The following is a 24,396-nucleotide window of genomic DNA, read 5'->3' as shown; positions in this document are numbered from 1 at the left end:
TATACTGCAAACTACCAGCATGTCATGTGTACAGTCAGTCGGAGTGATAAAATTAGTTACAAATACTCACACCCACTCATACTCAAAAACTACAATGCAGTCCCATACAATAGAGATTGTGTGTGTGTGTGTGTGCGTGTGTGGGTGTGTGTGTACTCACTTTCAACTCTCCCTCGAGATGTAATTATGTCATTATTTTTTATCGTAATAATCAGCACAATATGTTACAATTACACTTTTTTCAAATAAAAAGAAACATAAAATAATGTTTATTTGTGTATATTACTATTTTTCTTATTAACAGTTTAGACAGCTCATTAGCTACAAGTTATTTCAAGAACAGATTTAGATCAGGCATACTAATGGGGTCCTAAGCTCGAACTCATCTCTTCAATAGGACTCATTTGTTCACCACACCAGAATGGACTATTTTCTTAGTGGTACCAATACAATACAATCGTTTTTAAATCAATAAACTCCTTTTCAAATCAATATTTTGTGTCATTTATCACTAAGGCCGGTGACAGACTGGATACGTGGCATGTCCGTTTTTATTTCAGCTCCCATGTTAACAGGTTAGAGCTGCGTGACACAGGGCCTGAGCCACGCGGAAAACGCGTGCATGCTAATAATAGAACAGACGTCTATTTTTCACGTGACGCGCAAGCGTGTTGGAAGCGTTTCCAGCCAAAATAGAATAGGAAAAGATGTTTATGTCATTTTGACACGAATAAATATTAATAAATTACATTTTGATATTTGAGAGTCTCTAGGTTTTGACATAAATGAAGATATAAATGTAATTTAAACAAATGTATCACCAGAGGCTTATTTTTATACCAGAGTCTTATCATATTATGTCACCTAGCAGCAGCGCCGCGTCAGACACATTTCTGGTGTGCAAAGACCAGGCAAAGACATGGAAAACGCTACGCAAACACCACGCAGCTTACACTCAACAGAAACGCCACGCTCACGCACAGTCAGCCAGCCAGCGTGTCGCCGCCGCTCGCCGGACTAATCGTGCACCTGTCCTATCCATGCTGCATGTCCTTCCTCATCTGCACCTCCTGCCACAGCACCCTTTTCAGTGCGGAAAAGGTCCGTTTAAATTTGGCACAGGCTGCAGTCAATTCTTATTTTTTTCGGCCCCCACCCATTTTTTTTTCTCTTCTTTCCTTCGTTTCGCCATTTTTACCGTCGTCTCTGTTGCATTCCACAAACTCAAACCTAACCAAGTGGAACTCCTTTGGTTTGGCCCAGTCGGATGTCAGGAAATACGAGGATCAGTCCAAGTTGGGAGGGGCCGCACCCCCCTTAAGATTGGAAGTATTGGTTTGGCCCAGTCTGAAACACACACACACACAACAGACACACAGCGCGTTCCGCTGCAGCTGAGCGGCCGGCCACAGGCTGGTACAGTAGCGTATCATATAAAATAAATAATAATAATAAAAAATTTGACCACCGGCCGATTCGGCCTGAAATGGACCGGCCGTTCGGGATTGTTCCCAATACACCCTATTGCCAAAACTTCCAAGGCCATGAGTGTAGAATAAGAACACTTTTTAATAAAACATAAATTCGCCCCACCTCGATTTTTTGGCCAAGTCAAGTGTGTTCATAGAGGTTTCCATGGGCCAATGTGAATTAAGCTAGATTTAAATTTAAAAAGACACGATATTATTGGACCTGACATTTTATTCTTATCCAAAACAAGATGTGATATGAGTATGATACATAGGCTACATTCAGAGATGGGCATTCGAGTTAGTGACTCGGACTCGAGTCACATTTTTATAGACTTCAGACTTGACTTCAGGCTCGACCGCAAATGACTCCAGACTTGACTCGACTCCAGGAAAAGGACTCATGAAAATTTTAAAAGCAAATGGAGTCTTTTATCCTTAAATTCTTATATAACTGTTATTAAAAAGGTGGACTGCATCCATTCTAAGTGAGCAGCACATCAAAACAGCGGAGCGGACCACATAACAAGCGCTAAGGGTCGTTTATGGTAAATATCTTTCAGCGCTATATCCTCTAGTACAGTGCTTCCCAAATCTGTCCTGGAGGCCCCCCTGCCCTGCACCTTTTGTATGTTTCCCTTATCTAACACACCTGATTCCACTCATCAGCTCGTTAGTAGAGACTGCAGGAACTAAATTTGGGGTGTGTCTGATTAGGGAGACATACAAAATGTGTAGGGCAAGGGGTCCTCCAGGACAGGTTTGGGAAGCACTGCTCTAGTATTTTTATCTAAAGCCAAACTCATTTTTTTTCGAGCCCTTTCAGCTCCATGCGCTTTTCTCTCTCTCTGGACGTGTGCCAGCTCCAAATTCAAGAGCTGCGAATGAAGCGGTTATTTTAACAACATCAGAAACACACCAAAATTATAGTTTATCATCACCAAAGCACAACAGAAAACAACGATGCTATTTTTATAGTATGATATTTTTCTATCAGATGTGATTTAGCATTAGTAATATGTAGGCTAAGAACATTTCAAAAGAATCATCATGTAGCCTTATTATAACTGGGAAAATTGTTGTTAGATGGCTAGGATAGAACTTAAACTTTGAAACTGCTAGTTATCTTTCTTTTCTTGTTCAAGATGAGAATTTTAGATTATTGTAGCTACATTGTTTTAGTAGATAATGCTTTTAAGTAAAATACTAAAATCGTATAGATTTCAGGAGTAAAACCCTGAAAAGAAAAGTATTTTATTCTGTCACATGCCCTTGCATGTATTGTATTTTTACATTTAGATACATGTAAAATGTTTGTTTTGTTGTTGTTGTTTTGTCCAGACCTCTGCTTTGAAAATAAAGAGGTGTGCCTCTTGGAACTTAATGCTGAAGCCCTCCAATTTCATTTTCAGTATAATCAATAATTGAGATGCAAGATGGCACCAGCTGGATTTGTAACAACACAAAAGAAAGTGAGTCTGCAGTGATATGGGAGAAATTAAATGTTAGCCTGTTTTAGTTACCTGGATGAGAGGTCTGATACGTGGATATCATTCTGTTGGATGCCACAATTGACTAATAAGTGCCAAGCATTCCAGATTGCTTCGAATAATCTTCAATAATCTTATACCATATATTCCTCTATAATAATTGTAAAAACATCCATTGTGTAAATATTTCAATGTAATAGTTAATGACTATCTTCTGACCACCACGGTTTGGGCACTCACCTAAACAAGCCTCTTTAATTTCTGTCTTGTCTGTCCTCTGTATAATCTTCACCACAAATATCACAGCCAGGGGGGTGAGGAATGAAATTGCCTGTAAAGAAAAAAGAACACAATATATCTGCTTCATCCTATTTCACACAAACCCAACATTTCTGTCAGGACCACTATCGTCAAAGACGATTGTCAATTACCATACAGTTTGGATTGGTGGTATGGTTCTGTTCTGGGCAAGAACTCCCTGTGCATCCATGGAACCTAGCTTGGATGAAAGCAGGGAGAGCAGCGATACCCCCCAGTATAAACAGAACAGAACCAACATAAATGTATTGCAGATATCGTTAAAGTTCAATAATTTTATGTACATATTTTAGAATTAGCCTGATTCAAAGGAGAATCAGAATGCTGAATCCTGACTGACAGTGGAGGAGTTGGGGATGGAGGAGGGTAATTAGCTATCAAGCAATGCAAAAACTGCTGATAATACTGAGGGACCTTATATATGAATGCTTAGATAGGTTTCATATTCCCATAGGTAGATGGGGATCAGCTAGGAGTCAGCTGATGTGAGCTTGACTAACGTGACCTGCCAGAACTAACACTATGCTTGATGATTTTAAAAAAGCTGTTTTTCTATCCAAAGGCTGATAGGCCTGACAAAAGCAAAGGTTTCTTCTGCCACTTCATTATGTGAATGTCTTTGTATCTTGAGATTCTTTTTCAAAATAAGTTAAGGCTCCTACACAAATGTTCTTAACCTCCACACTCTCTACGGACATCAGATACTGCTTCCTTAAAACAGATTGCACAAAAATTGTTTTCATTTTCACTTGAAATTCCCATTCATTTCAGTTTTTTCAATACGGAATTTAACAAAAGTGGCCAATCAGTTTTATGGCCTTTGAGAGACATATTTTCAAAAGATTCTAAAGCTATACTGTGACATGCATGGTACCATCCATAGAAAGTAATCCCAACAATGAGGGATACCAGCTTAAGGTGGTCAAAATTATTACTGGAATATGGTACTAAGTTTGCTGGTTGACCAAAGTAACCTCTGTGATCTGTCTGGAAAAATTCCCTAAAATCGATCCACTGGCAACTGCATTACGATTGAAGATAATGCTTAGGGGACATATTTTATATAGAGGGAGCTCTGAGCAGAGACATCTTTATATGATCATAATACTCATATACATTTACCCACTAGCCTGATGGTGATGGTTGCTTTTCATAAAAAATTCTGGATTTAAAGTAATTCTAAAGAAGAGTGAGATCATGCCTGTACATTTTACATCTCAATTATTACTCTTTGCTGTACTGTATTTAAAAATAAACTTCTGTGAATATGGGTCAAAAAATTTCTTACCACTTCTCAAGGATCTGAAGGAAGAATTTGATTTTTTTTAGCATTCATTCAAATGATTGTTCTTTTTCCTTTCATTCTATTTCTTAAATTTTAGACAAATTTATGTTGAACTTCATCTACAACAAAAACAACAACAAAAAAAAGGTATTTGTCGCTTCCCAATTTTTTGCATTGTTACTGGGCTTCTAACATAAGAGTCATACTTTACTGGAAGGGATCTACAGTACTGTACTTTTTTCCCTCTTAAAGGTAGGGTTGTCGATTTTGGAAATGCTAGTGATAGCAAGCTAGCTTTGAAAGCAAGATCCCCACCCTCCCTGCATAATCTTCCTGCCTCCTCCAAAACACACGAACATGCTCAGGCAAACCAGAGACTAACATGATGAGAGATGACGTTGGTGGAGGATTGAGTGCAACGCTGCCAGATTACCTCATGTATCATTCACTGATGAAATATGTTACAATATGTTACAGTCCAAAAATAATATTACAATAACAGCACCTTTCATTCTCGCTAGAATGTACTGATGGTGTATCATGTCTGTGCAAACAGGGTGCACAGAGGTATGCAGATACATATTTTGACAGGCAGGCAGGACAGCTTATAATAATGTTCGGAACAAACATTTTGATTTGACGAACATTTTATGGTCCTATGCCTTTCACAGACGATATAAATACATATAAATATATTAAGACTACTTTTACTTAAAGATTGCTATCGGGACGTGAAAGGACTTTCAACCAGCATAACATTTTTTTTTAATCCAAATCACTAACCCTGCTTTTAAGGGAAATGTTTACTTAAAATATTCAGCTAAACTTTGGGACTAGATGTTCAAATGCCTCTGCAGTATCCTACAGACTTCTACCAAACCTTTACCGAATGCACTAAAGATCTCATTTAGCATTTGGAAAAATGTTACATAAAACATAATGGTCATAAATGTAATAGGTGGGACTGGTAGCCATCCATCCAATCACCACAGGGAACCCTCTCCTGAACCCTCCCTCTACTGACCGTTTTTTTTTTTTTTTTTTTTTACTTCCTGTTTGGTAGCATATTTAATGGCAGTATTGACAGTTCTCACTGTATTACCAAAAGTTTTTTTTTTCACTATATAGCCCTATCGTTATGACCATTATGCCTGCTTTGTTTTACCACTGCCTCTTGGATTACTGTTTCAGCCTTATTTGCCTTGTTGGACTGACCTCACCTCTGTTTGAAACCAGCCTGTCTCATCTACAATGGCACAGCCTTGTGATTTGTATTTGTATGCTGATTGTTAATAAACTTCTTGCATTTGGATCTTACACTGCTATAATATCAATTATGGCTCTGTCACATTAAAGGTTGTTGTGCAATGTTTAATATAAATTTATTATTTTTTTTCTTTTTGTATTAATTTAATAAATAAAGATGTGTTTTTCCTCCCCTGTATGTATATACTCTATGTGTATATGATATAGTTGCATGCGACACTTCTGTATAATTAATGTGTGGTGAAAACGTATTAGTATGGCGTTTTAATATTTTAGTAGTTACTTTTGTGTTATTTATTGTATTGCATAACAATGGATAATGAAATACCTTTATAATGACTTTTAATATACCTTTAAAGTATACCAACAGAAGTGGTTAGTAAATAAGACACAGACTATGCAGTGATGACCAATAAGCAAAATAAGCAAGTTTGTTTGTTTGTTTTTACAATAATTGTAAGATGTAATAAGATGTAAGTTAAAATCACCAAACACTGTTGCAAAAAGGAATTAATTCCATGCACTTTCTCACTACTGTTCGTCTCAGATTACTTGACTGTAACCCTATTCCCTGAAAAAGCACGAACGAGATGCTGCATTTCAATATCTCTTATTAGAGCATTCTTTGTTGTAGCGTCTGGACCAATCAGACAAAAAAATTGTTTGTTATACTTAACAAATAATTCCTAACACCCCTCACCCAACTAACTAACCAACTATGAGGGTCTATGGACCCTTCCCCCAAAATGCGACTAACACCTCAAAAAGGCAGAAGAGGCCCCTGGTTACCATGGTAACCAGATAAACGTTATGACCTAAAAGTATGACACATACTGCTATAGGAAATGACTTTCATTAATTCATAGACAAATTTTTCTACGACCTTACTATCATGAATTTCCCCAGCTCATTGTGTATGATTACTACATTCTTGTATATAGTCTTTTGTATTGTATACTGTTTTATGCATGCTTATGATACATCACTAGTTAATATAACCTCACATATACCATGTTTAGTATCTACAAATTCACCTTTTGATGATCTAAATGAGAGTGTAAATTACATGTTGATACCTATGCAACATATTAGTGTTCTAACAATCTTCAGTAGTTTTTCGCATCAACATCCAATCGAATTACATATGCAAATTACCATGGTCGAAAACAAAGAGTTGTAAACTTTCCCTCCTAAAGTGTAGATCTCTATTGGTTCTTCTACTCCCCTCAGAGGTGTGACCTTGACAGAACTTAAAGGGCACCTATTATGCCCCTTTTTACAAGATGTAATATTGGTTTGGGTGTTCACAGAATGTGTCTGTGAAGTTTCATAACAAAATAAAAAACACATCATTAAAAAAAACATCTTTAAAATTTCATCTCTTTAAAAAAAAATCAGTTTTTGAAAATACCACTCAAAAATCAAATGAACTGCATATTCCCGTCCCATCTCCAGAAGAGGGCATCACATGTATGTCACCAGGGGCGATTCTAGGATTTTCATTTTAGGGGGGCTCATCCTCCAGTGAGGGTAAAATAATAGTAATAGCCTAATAATAATAATAATAATAATAATAATAATAATAATAATAATAATAATAATAATCCATGAACATAACTGAAAGCGAGATAACTGTTTTTTAGCTGTACATATGGGAAGCCAAATGCACTGAAAGTGGAACGAAACAGCGCAGTGTTACAGAGCTCGTGCCATGGTGACCTGTCATCGGCGTGGATCAGTTGATCAATTACAGAGCTTCTCGACCATGCTACCGAATGAATCTTGCACTACAAATAGTGCGAACTAATCTGACAAGCGCGGCACTGATCAGTTAAAAAATACTTAATGTATGCACACAAATACGGTTAAAACGCTGAGCACTATAATGACATGACATTCACAAAGGAGTCTGGAGTGATACACATATTTAGGTAGATTTTGAGTCACATTACCTTGAAAAATGAATGTAATCCACAGCGTCCTCAGAAGCTCAGAAGTTGGTTAATTAGTCTTACAAACAAACACAGAGCATCGGTATTGCTTGCAAGATATTGCTGACGTTACAACTGCTCGAGCGCTGAGAAATTGGAGAACAGCGAACAACCACTGAGGGCAGAAACTATAGTAATGCAGAGCTGTCAATCAACCCTGTGGCCTGGCCCTATACAATGTGACATCGCACTGCATGAGAATCAAAACGGCAGGCCAAGTGAGAATGACATGGTTTAAAGGGAAATAAAAAAGTGAGGAGTGGGTGGATTTTTAACATTGTAGGGTGGCTGTGTTCACACACTGCCAACACATATTTATTTCCAAACACTAGGTAAAAGTGGATTTTGCATAATATGTGTCCTTTAAAAGGCCTCACATCAGTGACCGCTTCCCAGTCTAGCTTCTTTTAGATTCTGAGAAGATGGGGATGCTGAGGTAGAACTCTTTTGGACCCCTAAGCTGTGTGCCAGGCTGCGGGCTTGTTTTTCCATTCACCAAAGAACCTCAGATTTCAGCTGATGTCTCTCGAGCTCTGCGCTCTTCTCTCAACACCTTCAGCTGGGAGAAAACATCTCAGGTTACGTATGTAACCCTGGCTCCCTTTCAGTCAGTCACTCTCGACATCACGTCGGTGAATGATGAATTGGGATATTGCTTCAATAGACCAATCTACTTTGAGTGTAAACTAAACAAGCCAATACACATTGGCATGCAATTATTGCATCCAGCTGCCGCTGATCACAGCGTGAGTATAAGAAGGCAGCAGGTGCTATGCATACCAAATTTTCGCTTTGGAGCCAAGCAACAGTATCGTTCTGCTCGACTGTGTCTGTTGTGAACTATGAGTTCAGCATGCTCTCGGAAGCTTCGTGTGTTGTTGAGACGGCGCTTCAGCGGTGGTCGTTCCAGTGTCGAGTGGGTTGCACACTTCAGGCTGCACTACCCCCTGCCGTGTTGCAAGCAGCCATCTCCTCTGTGCGCCTCAGCACTAAAAGAGCATTTCCTAAAGAGCAAATTTTCTCTAAAAGAGCTCCACAGGTGCGTCTTTATAAAGACGACGGATCATCCTTATAAGGATGCCGTTTCACCCCTGCGTTTCAGGGTGAGGTCGTTACCTGGCACCAGGTGATTGTCATGATTAGGGCTGTGACGGTGGCAGACTTTTTGGTAATGGACCAACTACTGCTGGTGGCGTGGTGTTGATATACATATATAATTAATATTAATTTTATAATTTATGTATATTAAAAAAATGGCCCTGTATGAAGAAGTGTTTGCCCCTGTTAAAACTGTGGTTTATCACACCTGAGTTCAATTTCTCTAGCCACACCAAGACCTGATTACTGCCACACCTGTTTGCAATCAAGAAATCTCTTAAATAGGACCTGCCTGACAAAGTGAAGTAGACCAAAAGATCCTCAAAAGCTAGACATCATGCCGAGATCCAAAGAAATTCAGAAACAAATGAGAAAGAAAGTAATTGAGATCTATCAGTCTGGAAAAGATTATAAAGCCATTTCTATAGCTTTGGGACTCCAGCGAACCACAGTGAGAGCCATTATTCACAAATAGCAAAAACATGGAACCATGGAGAACCTTCCCAGATGTAGCTGGCTGACCAAAATTACCCCAAGAGCACAGCGACGACTCATCCAAGAGGTCACAAAAGACCCCACAACAACATCCAAAAAATGTCAGTGTTCATGACTCCACCATAAGAAAGAGACTGGGCAAAAATGGTCTACATGGCAGAGTTCCAAGACGAAAACCGTTGCTGAACAAAAAGAACATAAAGGCTTGTCTCAGTTTTGCCAGAAAACATCTTGATGATCCCCACGATTTTTGGAAAAATACTTTGTGGACTGACGAGACGAAACATCATGCCAACAGTAAAATATGGTGGTGGTAGTGTGATGGTCTGGGGCTGTTTTGCTGCTTCAGGACCTGGAAGACTTGCTGTGATAAATGGAACATGAATTCTGCTGTTTACCAAAATATCCTGAAGGAGAATGTCTGGCCATCTGTTTGTGACCTCAAGCTGAAGCGAACTTGGGTTCTGCAGCAGGACAATGATCCAAAACACACCAGCAAGTCCACCTCTGAATGGCTGAAGAAAAACAAAATGAAGACTTTGGAGTGGTCTAGTCAAAGTCCTGACCTTAATCCTATTGAGATGCTGTGGCATGTACTTAAAAAGGCGGTTCATGCTCAAAAACCCTCCAATGTGGCTGAATTACAACAATTCTGCTTAGATGAGTGGACCAAAATTCCTCCACAGCGCTGTAACTGACTCATTGCAAGTTACTGCAAATGCTTGATTGCAGTTGTTGCTGCTAAGGGTGGCCCAACCAGTTATTAGGTTTAGGGGCAAACACTTTTTCACACAGGGGCCATGTAGTCTTGGGTTTTGTTTTCCCTTAATAATAAAAACCTTCATTTAAAAACTGCATGCTGTGTTCACTTGTGTTATCTTTTACTAATATTTAAATTTGTTTGATGATCTGAAACATTAAAGTGTGACAAACATGCAAAAAAATCTTTGAAATAGGAATCGTTGCCACATTTCTTGTTAACATCTTTTATTTATCGCTGTCTCGTTTGTATTTGGCCAGTTCGGAGAAAGCCTCACCAAACCTGACCAGCCAGGCGTTTGTGATCACAGGAACTTGAAGACACTTGTACAAATGCGGATGGGTGACATGAATAGAGATGGCACCAGATCGGCGATGTATTATTTGGTTTCCCAACAAGATCCATCGCCCAACTCAAAATCAATTTGCTGAATTCATAAACTGTATTTTCCTGCGCTCAAACCTGCCAATCTAAAGGAAACGCAGTGTATGGCATTTGAGATAATTTGTAAATTACCATAGACTTATAGTCTAAATAAAACAAGGAGGCACGCATCTCTTTGCAGATTCACTTGACATGATTAATAAGTAGATTTAACTTTCAACTTATTTTCTTCCTTTTAAATGATACCGCTTTCAGCAGCTCAACACACACACAAAGACAAAAAAAAAAACCTGAAGGTGTGTCCCTTTCACATCTATTTATAACCTCTCGGGTGCACGCATTCCAATGATGTCACCGACCGAGGTTATTTAAGCCAATTCTTGGTGTGTTTAACACACGTTTCACAACCGGTTGAACAAAGAATGTTCTCATAAGAGTTACTGAAACGCAGCATCGAGAGTAGCTTATGATAGGGAACATAATGAACCTAACAAATCAGTGCAAAATAACAGAAAAGTGCATCTCTGAAGCTACTCGTCATTAGGGATATTAAAACAGTGTGTAAAATGGAAGATTACTTCATAATTAAAGAAACTGGATAATTAATTAATAATTAAACAAAGACAATCATGCAAAAAGCATCTAAACTTTCCTTAAGAGAATACAAAATATTAGTGGTCAGAATTTTTTCTACGTGCAAGTATTACTATTAAAAATCTAAATCAGCCAATGCACTTAGTGAGTGAAACATTCATAAGCAGGATTTCAAGATGCTAAATGTGTATGGCAGCGGTAAAGTGGTGCAGTCTTACTGGTATCTGAAAGCATGATCAAATTAGCCATAATATTTAATAAAACATTGCAACATACAGAGGCGTGTGAATGATGAATACTGTGAGGGTGTGGATTTCACAGATTTCATAACTATAGCCACTATGTACAGGTATAGTTGCACATGACATTTCTGTATAAATAATGTGTGGTTGAAACATATTGGTATGGCATTTTAATAATTGAATAGTTACTTTTGTGTTATTTATTGTATTGTATAACAATGGATAATGAAATACTTTGATAATGACTTTTAATACACCTTTAAATTATACCAACATAAGTGGTTAGTAAATAAGACAGATTATGCAGTGGTGCAGTCTTACTGGTATCTGAAAGCATAATCAAATAAGCCATAATATTTAATAAAACATTGCAACATGCAGATGCCTGTGAATGATGAATTCTGTGAAGGTGAGGATTTCACAGATTTCATCACTAAAGCCAATATGAGTGCAAAATTGTTTTGAAATGTGCTGAATGATGTATACTTACAAACATGACTCTCTTTGGGATGTGGTCTGATTCCACCAGAGGGTTCTTGTAGAGCCATAGTTCCTCAGGTTGGATAACTCTTTCAAAAGGCTCCAGGAACTCTGTGAACCTAAATAAAAGGCAGAGATAATGAGTCCATACACCAGGATTCCTTAAATTCAACATTAAGCAAGCTAAACAAGGAGTGAGAGTGAGAAAATTACAGGCAGGTAAGAAGAATTACCCTAACTGAGGAATCCTGTTATACACATTTTACTCAATGTAATCCACAAAAACTTCCAGCGAGTGGTTTTGTATGGATGAGTGGGTTTCAATGATCATCACAGAGAAAGAACCAACAGTGAAAAAAGATTTAAGCCTTATCCACTTTATTTTTTACATAAGAGTGGGCATAGATTAAACTTGAATGTGCAATGCTTGTCGTGTCAGTCGCTTCGTTATTTTAGCTGTATAAAAATAGTCCATTATGTTGCTTGATAGGGCAAACTGATATTTATTATATTATTTCATTTTATGATTATAATCATGCACAATTGTTCTTTTTTTCTTCTTCTTTCTTTTCTTAATGACACATTTTGATATTCTTCTATTTAGGCACTGATAGCATCTAATGATGAGGATATTCCCAGGGAATGCATAGAACAATAAAATGTATGCAATTCAAATTGCTTTGGATGAAAGCATCTGCCAAATGCAAAAATGCACATGTAAAATATCTATTCCAAACCATTATCCATAAAAGAGCATGCAAGTTTTAAATCTAGAATAGCTGCAAATTATAACAACAAACAAGAGCACAGACAAAACATACAAATATACAGTGTTTTTGTTTGTTCAATTATTCACGTTGTTTTTTTACTTGAAATTGGTTTTGTGGTTACTGGTACTGCATGCAGAATGCCAGGGAGAATCATGTGTGAATAGCCTTTAAGTTAAACAATTATTTTAAAATGAAATAAAATGTATATTACGGAGCCCCGCACACGACATGCAAGAAAAAATAAATAAATAATGCGCAATTCATTCCCTCAATGTACTAAAACGTGCACACGATTTACTAATTTGTTCCCTCGATTTGCTTAATCGTGCGCACAATTTACTAATACGTTCTTCTTCTTCTGCCGCAAGTCTATGGCAGCCCATAGAACTGCTTGCGGGAAAGTTGTGAAATTTGGCACAATGATAAAGGACAGTGTCAAAATTAACCATAGAAAATTTTTCACGAAAATTGACTCAGATCATCTTCAGACCGTGCTGGCAAAAAGTTATGGAATTCAAGTTGATTTGTCCAACCGTTCTCGAATAATGCGTGAACAAAATCGACAAAAATCACGCAAAAATGGTTTTGAGGATATATCTGTGCAATGGTTTGGCGTATTGAAACCAAACTTGGTGTGTGTTATTACAAGTATGACCTGAGGCTACCTGCAGTGTTTTCGACTGGTTGTATTTATGATTTTTCAGCTGTTTTGACTAAATTCATCCTAAAATGGCTTCAATATCTCATTTCTACAGTTAGTCTGATGGTTGCTTCAGTAGTGCTTGGCCCCGTAATTTCTGCTTGCGAGCTATATTTATTATTATTATTCACTTTGATACTATTTTTACAAGCAACTGCTACATTTTCAAAACTTTTAGTACTAATATCACAACAGATCATCAAAAGTACAGTTTTTTTCAAACATTTCAGCATATTTTCAATTGTCTTAGTACAATACACACAAAGTATCCTTTTTACTACACAAAATAATTTTAATCTATATAAATGGTTCATTCACAGTAACTGCCTTTTATAAAGCTCTTACTGTCAAACTTTTCATTTGCATGACTTCTCATTCAGTTTAATACATATGTCTATTATTTAATCTAACTCATCTTAATGGTTAATCAGTGAATCATTTGATGCATCTATAGATATCTATAGATATATTCAATAGATATAGTTTTTAAAGAACATGTTTGCAATTCAGGGATAAGCAAATCTATCGAAGGTTTTTTTATTTTTTATAATTTTTATTTTTTTTTGCACTATAAGTGATTTATCTTAGATGGCAACCGCTATTTTGTACATGTGTGTGGTTACGGTAAACCCTATATTATGAGGACAAAATGTCCCCACAAAGATGCCAATATTTGAAATCTTTGTTCTTGTGGGAGACTTATACAGATGGTAGACAACCAAAATGGGTAATGCCGCCGCGCGTACCGCCGCCGCAGGGCCGCGGCGTTAACGGCAAATCAGTCGCGTGTTAAAATCATTCGCGAAACTACCGCCAGGTGGCGCAAAGGGACGGATTGCAAACTGAATGTAATTGTAGAATGAAAGGAAGACGTAAAACAACAATAACATTATAATATAAACTACGCGCAACATCCTTAAAAGCCACTAAAAATAGGATAGTCTTAAGGGCCGTACACACCGGGACGAATATCGGCGCGCGTTATTCGCCAGCGTTTTTCAACGCGTTTTTTGTGTTCACACCCAAGCGATTTTCGCTGACGATGAGCCGAGTGAACATGCAAATTCATTCCCTGACATTAGATGGCGCTTAATGTAAAACAGAAATACTAGAAATACTAGTTCTCTTTTATCAAGATTTTTTGTAATCGCTGTCGCGTTTGTCATATAGTTCTTTGTGTTCCGACACCAACGAGACCAGCAACTCTACATTCATCTTGCCTTGCATCTTCTTCGTCTTATTTCTTCCCGGCAGTGTAGACGCTACTTGGCGTATATCTTCTTCGCCGTTACGTATGTGTGCTCAAAGACAGGTGTTTGAGCGCCCCCAAGTTGTGTTTTAGTAACTTCAGAAGCTCCACACTGTGCAAAAGCGCCATTCTCATTGGTCGGGTCCGTATAGTTTTTGACGCGGTGCATCAAACCAAAAAAAAAAAAAAAAAATGACGACTTTTACGCGTGGCGTTTTTCGCGTCGGTGTGCACACTCAATTGGCGCCCTTTGTTTAGTCACGAGGCGTTAAACGTCGGCGAATATCGCTCGCGAAATTCGTCCCGGTGTGAACAGGCCTTTAGGCTACAGTCTACTCATCAAAAAATAAAAAAAAACCTTTACACAAAGGCTCTTATGCATGCTATTGTTTTTTATATATTATATATATATATATATATATATATATATATATATATATATATATATATATACGGATTAAAATGTTTTCATTTCGGTTCATTCTTGGTTTAATAATAATAACAACAATAATAATAATCTTCAGGTTCCATTTGCAGAGCGAAATGAGAACGGTCCAGCATTTACAAATAATTCTTATTAACTCTGTTATTATTCTTGATTTTTCAAACTGCTAACACTTTGCATTTTTGAATTATGCCTTTGCTGTGTGACCAATAATTGTGAATTGTGACTTTGATCGCGCTGGTGCCTCACGCGCACATATTCATTGGAAACAGCAGTCGTAAACCGAGCCATGCAGCGCGAGCAGCGAGCCACTTTGGCATAATTTTGCTAATTATGATTTTTTTTTTTTTCGTCAATACTGAAACACGTGTGAAATCCAAAGCCTATTTTACCTAATGAATAAGAGTTTAGCTTCAAATGGCCAACATGTTTGGATTTGTCCCGAATGAGAGAGATAAGCCCAACACAATGTATCGCTTTAAATTATTTTTAATTATTATTATTTTTGTTGTTGTTTATAAGCCTATATTATTATATAACCTGCTGCAATTATATTTATCCCATTAGAATTATATATTTGTAATTCTTGTTCTGTTCTGATATTTTTTTTTTTTAAATTTAAAGGATTTGTTGTAAAGTGAAGGGAACTAAAAATGTCCTGTTGGTACATTAGCCTATAGCATTATTAGGCCTGCCGTTATTATTTCTGAATGTAATAAAATGCAGCTCTCACAAATGTAATTTATTTTTTAGCGGGTTTTCGTGTATGTTTTTATCCAGCTTTATTTTTCCATTGCATCTAAAAATGACTTTGTGCATCACATTCACTTCGTGAACAAACAAATATAACTTCAGATCTGCCTCCTGCAATGCTCAGCTGTGGACGATTTCAAAATGTTTGATATAAAGGTTGCTGTCACATTTTATACAGGAATTGTTCATTTAAAAAAAAAAAAATCTAATTATATTGTTAGTTTTATGCTAACATGCACTCAAGTCTTCGGATACTATACAAGATACAAGTTCATTTAGGCTAGCATGCACTGTGACATTTTACCGTTTCAACTTATAAACTCCTTGAGATTTTAAAGTCAGTTTAATAGTATTGAAATTCAAGTTGAATCTCGAAAAAAAAAAATTTTTATTAAATTATTTCTATGAATTAATAAGTTAGCATGACTTTTGCATCATAGCATTTTTTACGAGCTGTATTCGTTTTCTGAAACCAAGCACCCACTTTTTTTTCTTTTTTAAATCTATTAATCGCTCGCATATCTCCTACAACCTACAAATAAGGGCTAATATAGGTTCTTTCTTTAATTATTTTTATTTATAATGTTTATTCTTGAAGAAAATAAGTATTTATTCTTTAATAAAATAAGGGATCCAAATATTTGTAATGTACAATAATATAGGCCTATATCTGCCTGCAGTTAAAAAGTTGAGAGTGTAGGTTGCTTCTGGTGTTTGGATTTGTACTTCAATATAATGAGCTCCAAGTTTAAGGATAGCCTACACTAGTTGTATTTTTTTTTCTTTTTTTTTTTTACTCTCTATTTAACAGCATTAACTGTTAAATATGTCTAAGCTATAGCTAAATATGTTTATCATGTGAATTCTTGCTAAATATGCAGTTATATTACGGGCTGTTGGCATGAATTGTATTCGTGATGGAGCGGTGCTGGAGCGAGTGAAAACCACGACGCTTCGACTTTTAAAAAATCCGCTCCTCTTCAGTCAGAATAACCCCGCTCCGCTCATACTCTGCTCGACAGCGTGTCTCAAACGCGCGGGGGAGGCTTGAGCCCAATCATTCTCAAAACATTAAATATTTATTTTATTTCAATTTTCGTTTTTGTGTTTCAGAGGAAAAATCAGTAAGGCATCTCTCCATTACAGACCGTTCTGAAGGAAGAATTTAGTGCAAACGTGTATAAAATTCTTTAAAAACTTTAACAGAGATGTCTAGATGGTATTTAATAGGTCTGCTTCCCATGTAAGATTTTTCTAGTTACTAGTCGTTCATTTGTCATTATTCAACTAATCGGAAGTTTATATTAAATTTACAACTATAATCCAGCCTTAATATATTCCACGCTCAAGAACATGCATTAAGTTCGTCACAAAAGCACAGGCAGAAGTAGCCTAATAATTATGAAAAATGAGACATTTTAATTATTTATTAATAAACACATGTTTTCTTGCCGGCTGCAAGATGAAATTCACAGTGCTGACTCTCTCCACATGGATGCGCCTTTAAACAGAAATACAACCTTCAAAGATTACATAATGCTTTCGTTTTGAATTGATTCGTTTAAAATACATTTCAAGCTTTCTGTAGATATATTTCTCATGTATGTGAGACACCACAATTTTCAGTTATTTCATTATCAGGAAAAAAATTACGTGATCGAGAGGGCGCCTCCGTCATGCATGCGCATTAATAATTTTTGCACAAACACTTGAATATAAATAATAATTCACATTTTGCATATGCATTACAAAGTAAATATTTTTTTTACATGCAATTATCCAAAATAAAACCAAACGAGATTTGTAATGAAGATAAAATATGTAGACAAATAAGAATAAATGCTGCGTGCACTCAGCATCATGCAGAGCAAATCTTGCACTGATATTTTACGGAATATTATACAAACCTGCATTTAAATGCGGCTGCAATTTATTTATTTATTTTATTTATTTATTTTTACTTTACTTAAATTATATGAAAGCAAGCAAAGAAGACTCCATTTAAAATCACTGAAGTTGTCAATTAATGAAGCTCTTTTTTTTTTTTTTTTTTTACATCGTGTGCACTTTGTTGATAAGTGAGGACGTTTTATTAATCCATCCATTCTTTAGAGTTGCAATGATTTAGTTAAATCGTGCAGGTTTAATTTATTCATTTCTTGTTTTAATTAGGCCTAAATAATGGGAGCGAAATTATACAGTGCCTTACGTTTTACTAAAATAAAGAAACTAATTTTTAAAACACGCAAGCCTATTAAGCCTAAATAATATAACACATAATTCATATTATATAAATAATACTGCACACTATTTAAATGTGTCTAATCTAAAATATGGTGTAGAGAAAATATAAGCACAGGCACAGGCTTGACATTTATCCTGCTTGAATTCGTTCTAAGAAACGCACATATTTTCATAAGGACTAAACTTTCATCTGTGAATATTAAATATTTTTTCTTTCATTTTCCCTCCGACTGCAATCAAATATAACACTTCGGTGAGGCAAAGCTGACGTCTATTTGCGAAAATGTGCTTTGATGCGCTTGTTTGAAAACCTGTGATTAAAGTGCCACTCAGCGGTCAAAAGCTGCAAATGCACTTTGCAGACGCCGTGGCGGCGGTACGAGCGGCGGTAGAAACAACGTTTTGGATGTCTACCTACTGTATATACAGGTCCTTCTCAAAAATTAGCATATTGTGATAAAAGTTCATTATTTTCCATAATGTAATGATAAAAACTAAACTTTCATATATTTTAGATTCATTGCACACCAACTGAAATATTTCAGGTCTTTTATTGTTTTAATACTGATGATTTTGGCATACAACTCATGAAAACCCAAAATTCTATCTCAAAAAATTAGCATATTTCATCCGACCAATAAAAGAAAAGTGTTTTTAAATACAAAAAAAGTCAACCTTCAAATAATTATGTTCAGTTATGCACTCAATACTTGGTCGGGAAATCCTTTTGCAGAAATGACTGCTTCAATGACGGCGTGGGCATGGAGGCAATCAGCCTGTGGCACTGCTGAGGTGTTATGGAGGCCCAGGATGCTTCGATAGCGGCCTTAAGCTCATCCAGAGTGTTGGGTCTTGCGTCTCTCAACTTTCTCTTCACAATATCCCACAGATACTCTTATGGGGTTCAGGTCAGGAGAGTTGGCAGGCCAATAGAGCACAGTAATACCATGGTCAGTAAAAACCATTTACCAGTGGTTTTGGCACTGTGAGCAGGTCCCAGGTCGTGCTGAAAAACGAAATCTTCATCTCCATAAAGCTTTTTCAGCAGATGGAAGCATGAAGTGCTCCAAAATCTCCTGATAGCTAGCTGCATTGACCCTGCCCTTGATAAAACACAGTGGACCAACACCAGCAGCTGACATGGCACCCCACACCATCACTAAAGAGGGTACTTGACACTGGACTTCAGGCATTTTGGCATTTCCTTTCTCCCCAGTCTTTCCTCCAGACTCTGGCCCCTTGATTTCCGAATGACATGCAAAATTTTGCTTTCATCCGAAAAAAATACTTTGGACCACTGAGCAAACAGTCCAGTGCTGCTTCTCTGTAGCCCAGGTCAGGCGCTTCTGCCGCTGTTTCTGGTTCAAAAGCACACGCCTGTGCACGGTGGCTCTGGATGTTTCTACTCCAGACTCAGTCCACTGCTTCCGCAGGTCCCCCAAGGGTGCAGCGTTTTCCTTCCTCCACAATCTTCTCAGGGTCCCGGTCACCCTCTTCTCGTTGTGCAGCGTTTTTTGCCACACTTTTTCCTTCCCACAGACTTCCCACTGAGGTGCCTTGATACAGCACTCTGGGAACAGCCTATTCGTTCAGAATTTTCTTTCTGTGTCTTACCCTCTCGCTTGAGGGTGTCAATGATGTCCTTCCTGGACAGCAGTCAGGTCGGCAGTCTTACCCATGATTGCGGTTTTTGAGTAATGAACCAGGCTGGGAGTTTTTAAAAGCCTCAGGAATCTTTAGCAGGTGTTTAGAGTTCATTAGTGATTCGATGATTAGGTGAAATAGCTCGTTTAGAGAAACCTTTTTCATGATATGCTAATTTTTTGAGTAGGAATTTTGGGTTTTCCTGAGCTGTATGCCAAAATCATCAGTATTAAAACAATAAAAGACCTGAAATATTTCAGTTGGTGTGCAATGAATCTAAAATATATGAAAGTTTAATTTTTATCATTACATTATGGAAAATAATGAACTTTTATCACAATATGCTAATTTTTTGAGAAGGACCTGTATATATGAGGAAATAAAAATGTAAGGGTGGGTTTAAGAGTTAGGGTTAGTGGATTGGGGATAGAATATTTGTGCAATATAAAACCCATTGCTCCAACAAAATATCATAATAATGATAGGAATACCTGTGTGTGTGTGTGTGTGTGTGTGTGTGTGTGTGTGTGTGTGTGTGTGTGTGTGTGTGTGTGTGTGTGTGTGTGTGTGTGTGCGTGTGTGTGTGTGCGTGTGTGTGTGTGTGTGTGTGTAACCACATTTTGGGGATAAATTGGTACCCAGAAGTGAGCAAAACCTGATAAAATCACCGAAAACCTCCCTTTGAGGATGTCCTCATTTGAAGGACTGTGTTTTGCCATTTGTGAACATAAAGCAGGATACAAGGGAGAGAAATATATCAGCGATGTATCAGAAGAAGGGATGGCATCAAATACAGCATTTTACATTACATTATGCCATGTGGTACTGTATAGTCTTTACCATAGTTGAGACTGCACATTACTATAAATCACCTGTCATCTGAAAAGTTCAGTTATAGATTCAGTCATATGTCATACTGCATTGACAGTAATCTCTGTTGTAGCACAAAACCTTATGGACATGGCATACCTTCATCATTATACCTTTTGATACAGTAACACATTGTATAAATACTTTTACAAACATTACTGATTTTATGTGGGTTATGCAAGTTAGGTAATGTAAGTGTAAGTCTCTAAGATGACAATTATTGCCTGTATTACTGTAAATATTTCAGCAACAAAAGTTATTTGAAACATCTTGCATTGTTTGCTCTTCAGTGAACTGATTGTTAAAAGTATTAAATTGAAAGAAGATCACAATGTTGGGTTTCTGTGATTAAATCAAATGTTCACAATATATATTACAAAATTCTTACAATGACTGGATGAAAATATATGTAAATGTAATGACAGCGTAAGATCAGATTTTGAAAGAATGACTAGGGGTGTTACAAGGGTGATCAGTTTGAATTTTTGTACTAAGAGTTTTGAAAATAAACAACTTAGTTGTGAAAATAGTACCAAAGTGAATTAAAACTAACTGTAATGGGAAAATTAATGTTTGGAAGTGTAAACTGATATTTCCTATTGACACACTACAGCAAAAGAATGAAATAACTGACTTAAAAACATTTTTTAGCTGGTGAAAATACTAGTAATTTAAATAATAATTTTGGCCACCACTGTATATAAACGTGTGTGTATTTGTTGTATACCATGAGACAAGTGTGAATTCAGTGAATCTGAGAAAAGCTGCAGGCCCTGATAGAGTGCTTGGAAAGGTACTCAGGGCTTGTGCCTATTATCTTGCTGCTGTCTTCAAAAACAACTTCAATCTGTCCCTGTCAAAAGCCATCATTCCACCCTGCATTAAATCACCCACTACCATCCCGGTGCCAAAGAAGCCTAGATAGTATAAATGACTACAATCCTATTGCCACAAAGTGACTTGAGAGACTAGTACTGAGGCATATTAAAGCCAGCCTCCCTCCCAACTTTGACCCCCATCAATTTGCTTACAGGTCCAACAGGTCTACCGAAGACACCATTGCCACAGCCTTCCACAAGGCACTGGAGCGCCTGGAACTCAGAGGAATATTTGTCCAGAAGCCCTTCATTGATTATAGTTCTGCCTTCAATGCCATCATACTCAGCAGGAAACTCCTCCAACCTGGGCTTCTCCACTCACCTCTGCACCTGGATTATGGACGTCCTCACTAACCACCCTCAGTCTGACAGGCTCAGTCCCCACCTCTCCTTCACCCTCACTCTCACCACCGTGTCCCCACAGTCATGTCTGCTGAGTCCACTAATTTAATGCCTTTTAACATATGACTGTACCTCTACATTCTCCACATTATAAAATTTGCAGATGAGACTATAGTGGTTTGGACATCTCTGGAGGCGATGAGTCTGCTTACCGAGACAAGGTCTGAAAACTGATGTTGTGGTGCTCTCCACACAACCTGATGCTAACCACAAAGAAAACTAAAAAACCACCCTGGATTTCAGGAAGTGCAAAGCTGACCCCCTTTCTATCTTCATAAACAAGACTGTTTTAAATTCTTGGGAACCCTTATATCAGGCAGTCTATTCTTGTCTATAAAAAGCATTGCCCCCCAAATGAGTTACTGTGCCCCCCTTTCCCTCCTTGCTGAACATGATCATTTCGAAAACAAAAGTGAAAGTGAAATCGCATATGAAAGTGACTGCACGCGTTCGTGTCAGCGGCTGCACGCAATCACAGATGGCATGCTTCCCACCCAAAACAAAATCCCCACCCTCCACTCAACATGATTTCAGCCCCTTCTAGAAATATAAATGCCCCCCTCTGTAGGTGCCCTGAGGCCGGATCTGTCCCCCAGCCAAAATGTCAAGTTGTACCCATGAGATGTTGTAAATGATTTTTATGCAATGGCATGCAGAACATTTTTCTACCCCCTTGGAGAATATTATTGAAGTAATGTCTTGAGATATTACAGCAATCTCTGTGAAAGCCCTAGTCTCTGTAAATCAGGGGTATTCAGACTGAAAGACAGTGGGCCTACCTTATGATACAATGTGCACAATGGTTCTTAGATGAATATATTGAAATGTGTTCATGCAAATATATGTTATTGTGATCAGTGAGCCAAGAGCACACACACAGGGTTTGTTTGTGCATCTATAAAAAAGGATTATTGCATGTTTAATGTACTGTATATCACTGTAATTGTCCTTACCTTGATTACAGTCATCATCCATGCAACTTTAGTAGCGCAATATGGTTTTCGTCTTATGTTTGCAAAAAAATACACAAATAAACTACCCTCAATCAGTGTAATCTTACATTGTAAATATAACAATACAACTAGATCTGCTGGATGCTGCTGTTTTGCAGATTGTAATTTAGTTTTTATTTGCTAGCACATCATGTTCCATTTGGAGTGTGATTCACTTGTGGTTTGGGTAGTTAACGTTCTGTAATGTTTTTAAATTATTTAAGGTTTTTAAATAATATTTTTCGAATATAAAATTATGGTATTCTGGTTTATAATTATATTAATAATTTAAGTGATATTTATGCACACATACCAATCATAGGTCAAAACACTGCTTAAATTTAGTCTAAATTATAAAAGCCATAATTGGTACTAAACAAAGAGACATTTAGGAGTTGAAGTCGGTTCTTATTGCTGAGCTGAGCCAAATGATCCAGTTCCCCTTAAAAGAGCCAGACTTTCCATCGCTAACACTATTATCTCTGCTGTCTCTGATACAATCAGTCACATTTTCACTTTATTAGCACGGTTTTGAACTGACTGTTTAAATGCATTCGTTTACTGGATCCTTAGACTGAGGCAGAACAGAGCACTCTTTGCTTGTCAGTAGTTTAGGAGGGAGTATCTGTTTGTCTAAACATAGGTACAGTAAATGTGGGGCAGAGTTTGGTGCCTAAAGTTGCCTTTAAAGACCCAGATATTCACATAGGGAAAGTTTAAGTTTTTTTTCTCTGTAGCATGCAGTAAAGAATCTAGGCATCTTACAGTATCTTATATCTTATCTACATGATATTGTTTGCTGTATGCATTTATTCTGTTAGACTGCTTTTGTTTACTCGTGTATCTACCTAGAGCTTTTTCTGTAATGACTGCCAATATACAGCACTGTGATACACTGAGCAGTGAGACAGACAGAAGGATGTATAGGAGGTTGGGAACACCTCTCTTCCTTTCTCTCTGTCTTGCTCTATCTCTAATCTTGGCTTCCTGACACACTGCCATTTCCACAGATGCTGACACACTGCCAGGACCCTCAACATATCACATAAACCATCTTTTGAGCAGGGGCTGCTTGAATACACACAAACATACACAATGGAGGAGCAAACAGATCTTAAACAGCTGACACTCCACCAGGTGAAAAACATCATATGAGCATGATAAATGAACACATAGTGGTTATCGTGAGTTTGGACAGTGTTAAATGGGAGTTGTTTATTGCATATAGGCTTCAAGGGTATGTCTCAAGCACAGTGAAAGCAAACGTGCGTGCCATTTTCTCAATATAACCATCTTGCTGGTGTGCATGTAAACATACTAACTGTGGGTCTGTGACACTTTTAAACACTGAACAATTTTTAAACAGCCCAACTTTTATTGTGCAATGGTTCATTGTTAGTTCATGTCAACTTATGTAGTTAACTTATGTTAATGAAACCTTATTGCAAAGTTTTACCAAATTCATCCTTCAAATTAGTTTGATTCTACCAAATTCAAGTGCATGAATTAGAGGTGGGCTCCTCTGCTCTATAAGGTGTAACTGAATGTCATTTCCACACAATCGTTCTCCTTCAGAC

The 24,396-nt window shown here is 37.3% G+C and overlaps 1 protein-coding gene across 1 annotated transcript in view; it reads right to left on the bottom strand.

The window, feature by feature from the left end:
- plpp4 (phospholipid phosphatase 4) overlaps positions 1–24,396 on the bottom strand; it is a 192,668-nt gene that overhangs the window by 77,257 nt on the left and 91,015 nt on the right. Inside the window, exons 2-3 of the mRNA XM_042736114.1 lie at positions 11,883–11,991; positions 3,200–3,290 (exon numbers count right to left, since the gene is read on the bottom strand). Of these exons, the coding sequence (XP_042592048.1) occupies positions 3,200–3,290; positions 11,883–11,991 (200 nt within the window). The remainder of the gene's footprint in view (positions 1–3,199; positions 3,291–11,882; positions 11,992–24,396) is intronic.

The sequence above is a fragment of the Cyprinus carpio genome, chromosome B13 (assembly GCF_018340385.1).
Source record: "Cyprinus carpio isolate SPL01 chromosome B13, ASM1834038v1, whole genome shotgun sequence".
NCBI classification, from domain to species: Eukaryota; Metazoa; Chordata; class Actinopteri; order Cypriniformes; family Cyprinidae; genus Cyprinus; species Cyprinus carpio.
Note: the sequence above shows the minus strand (reverse complement) of the source record. Positions and strands in the feature narration are given on the sequence as shown.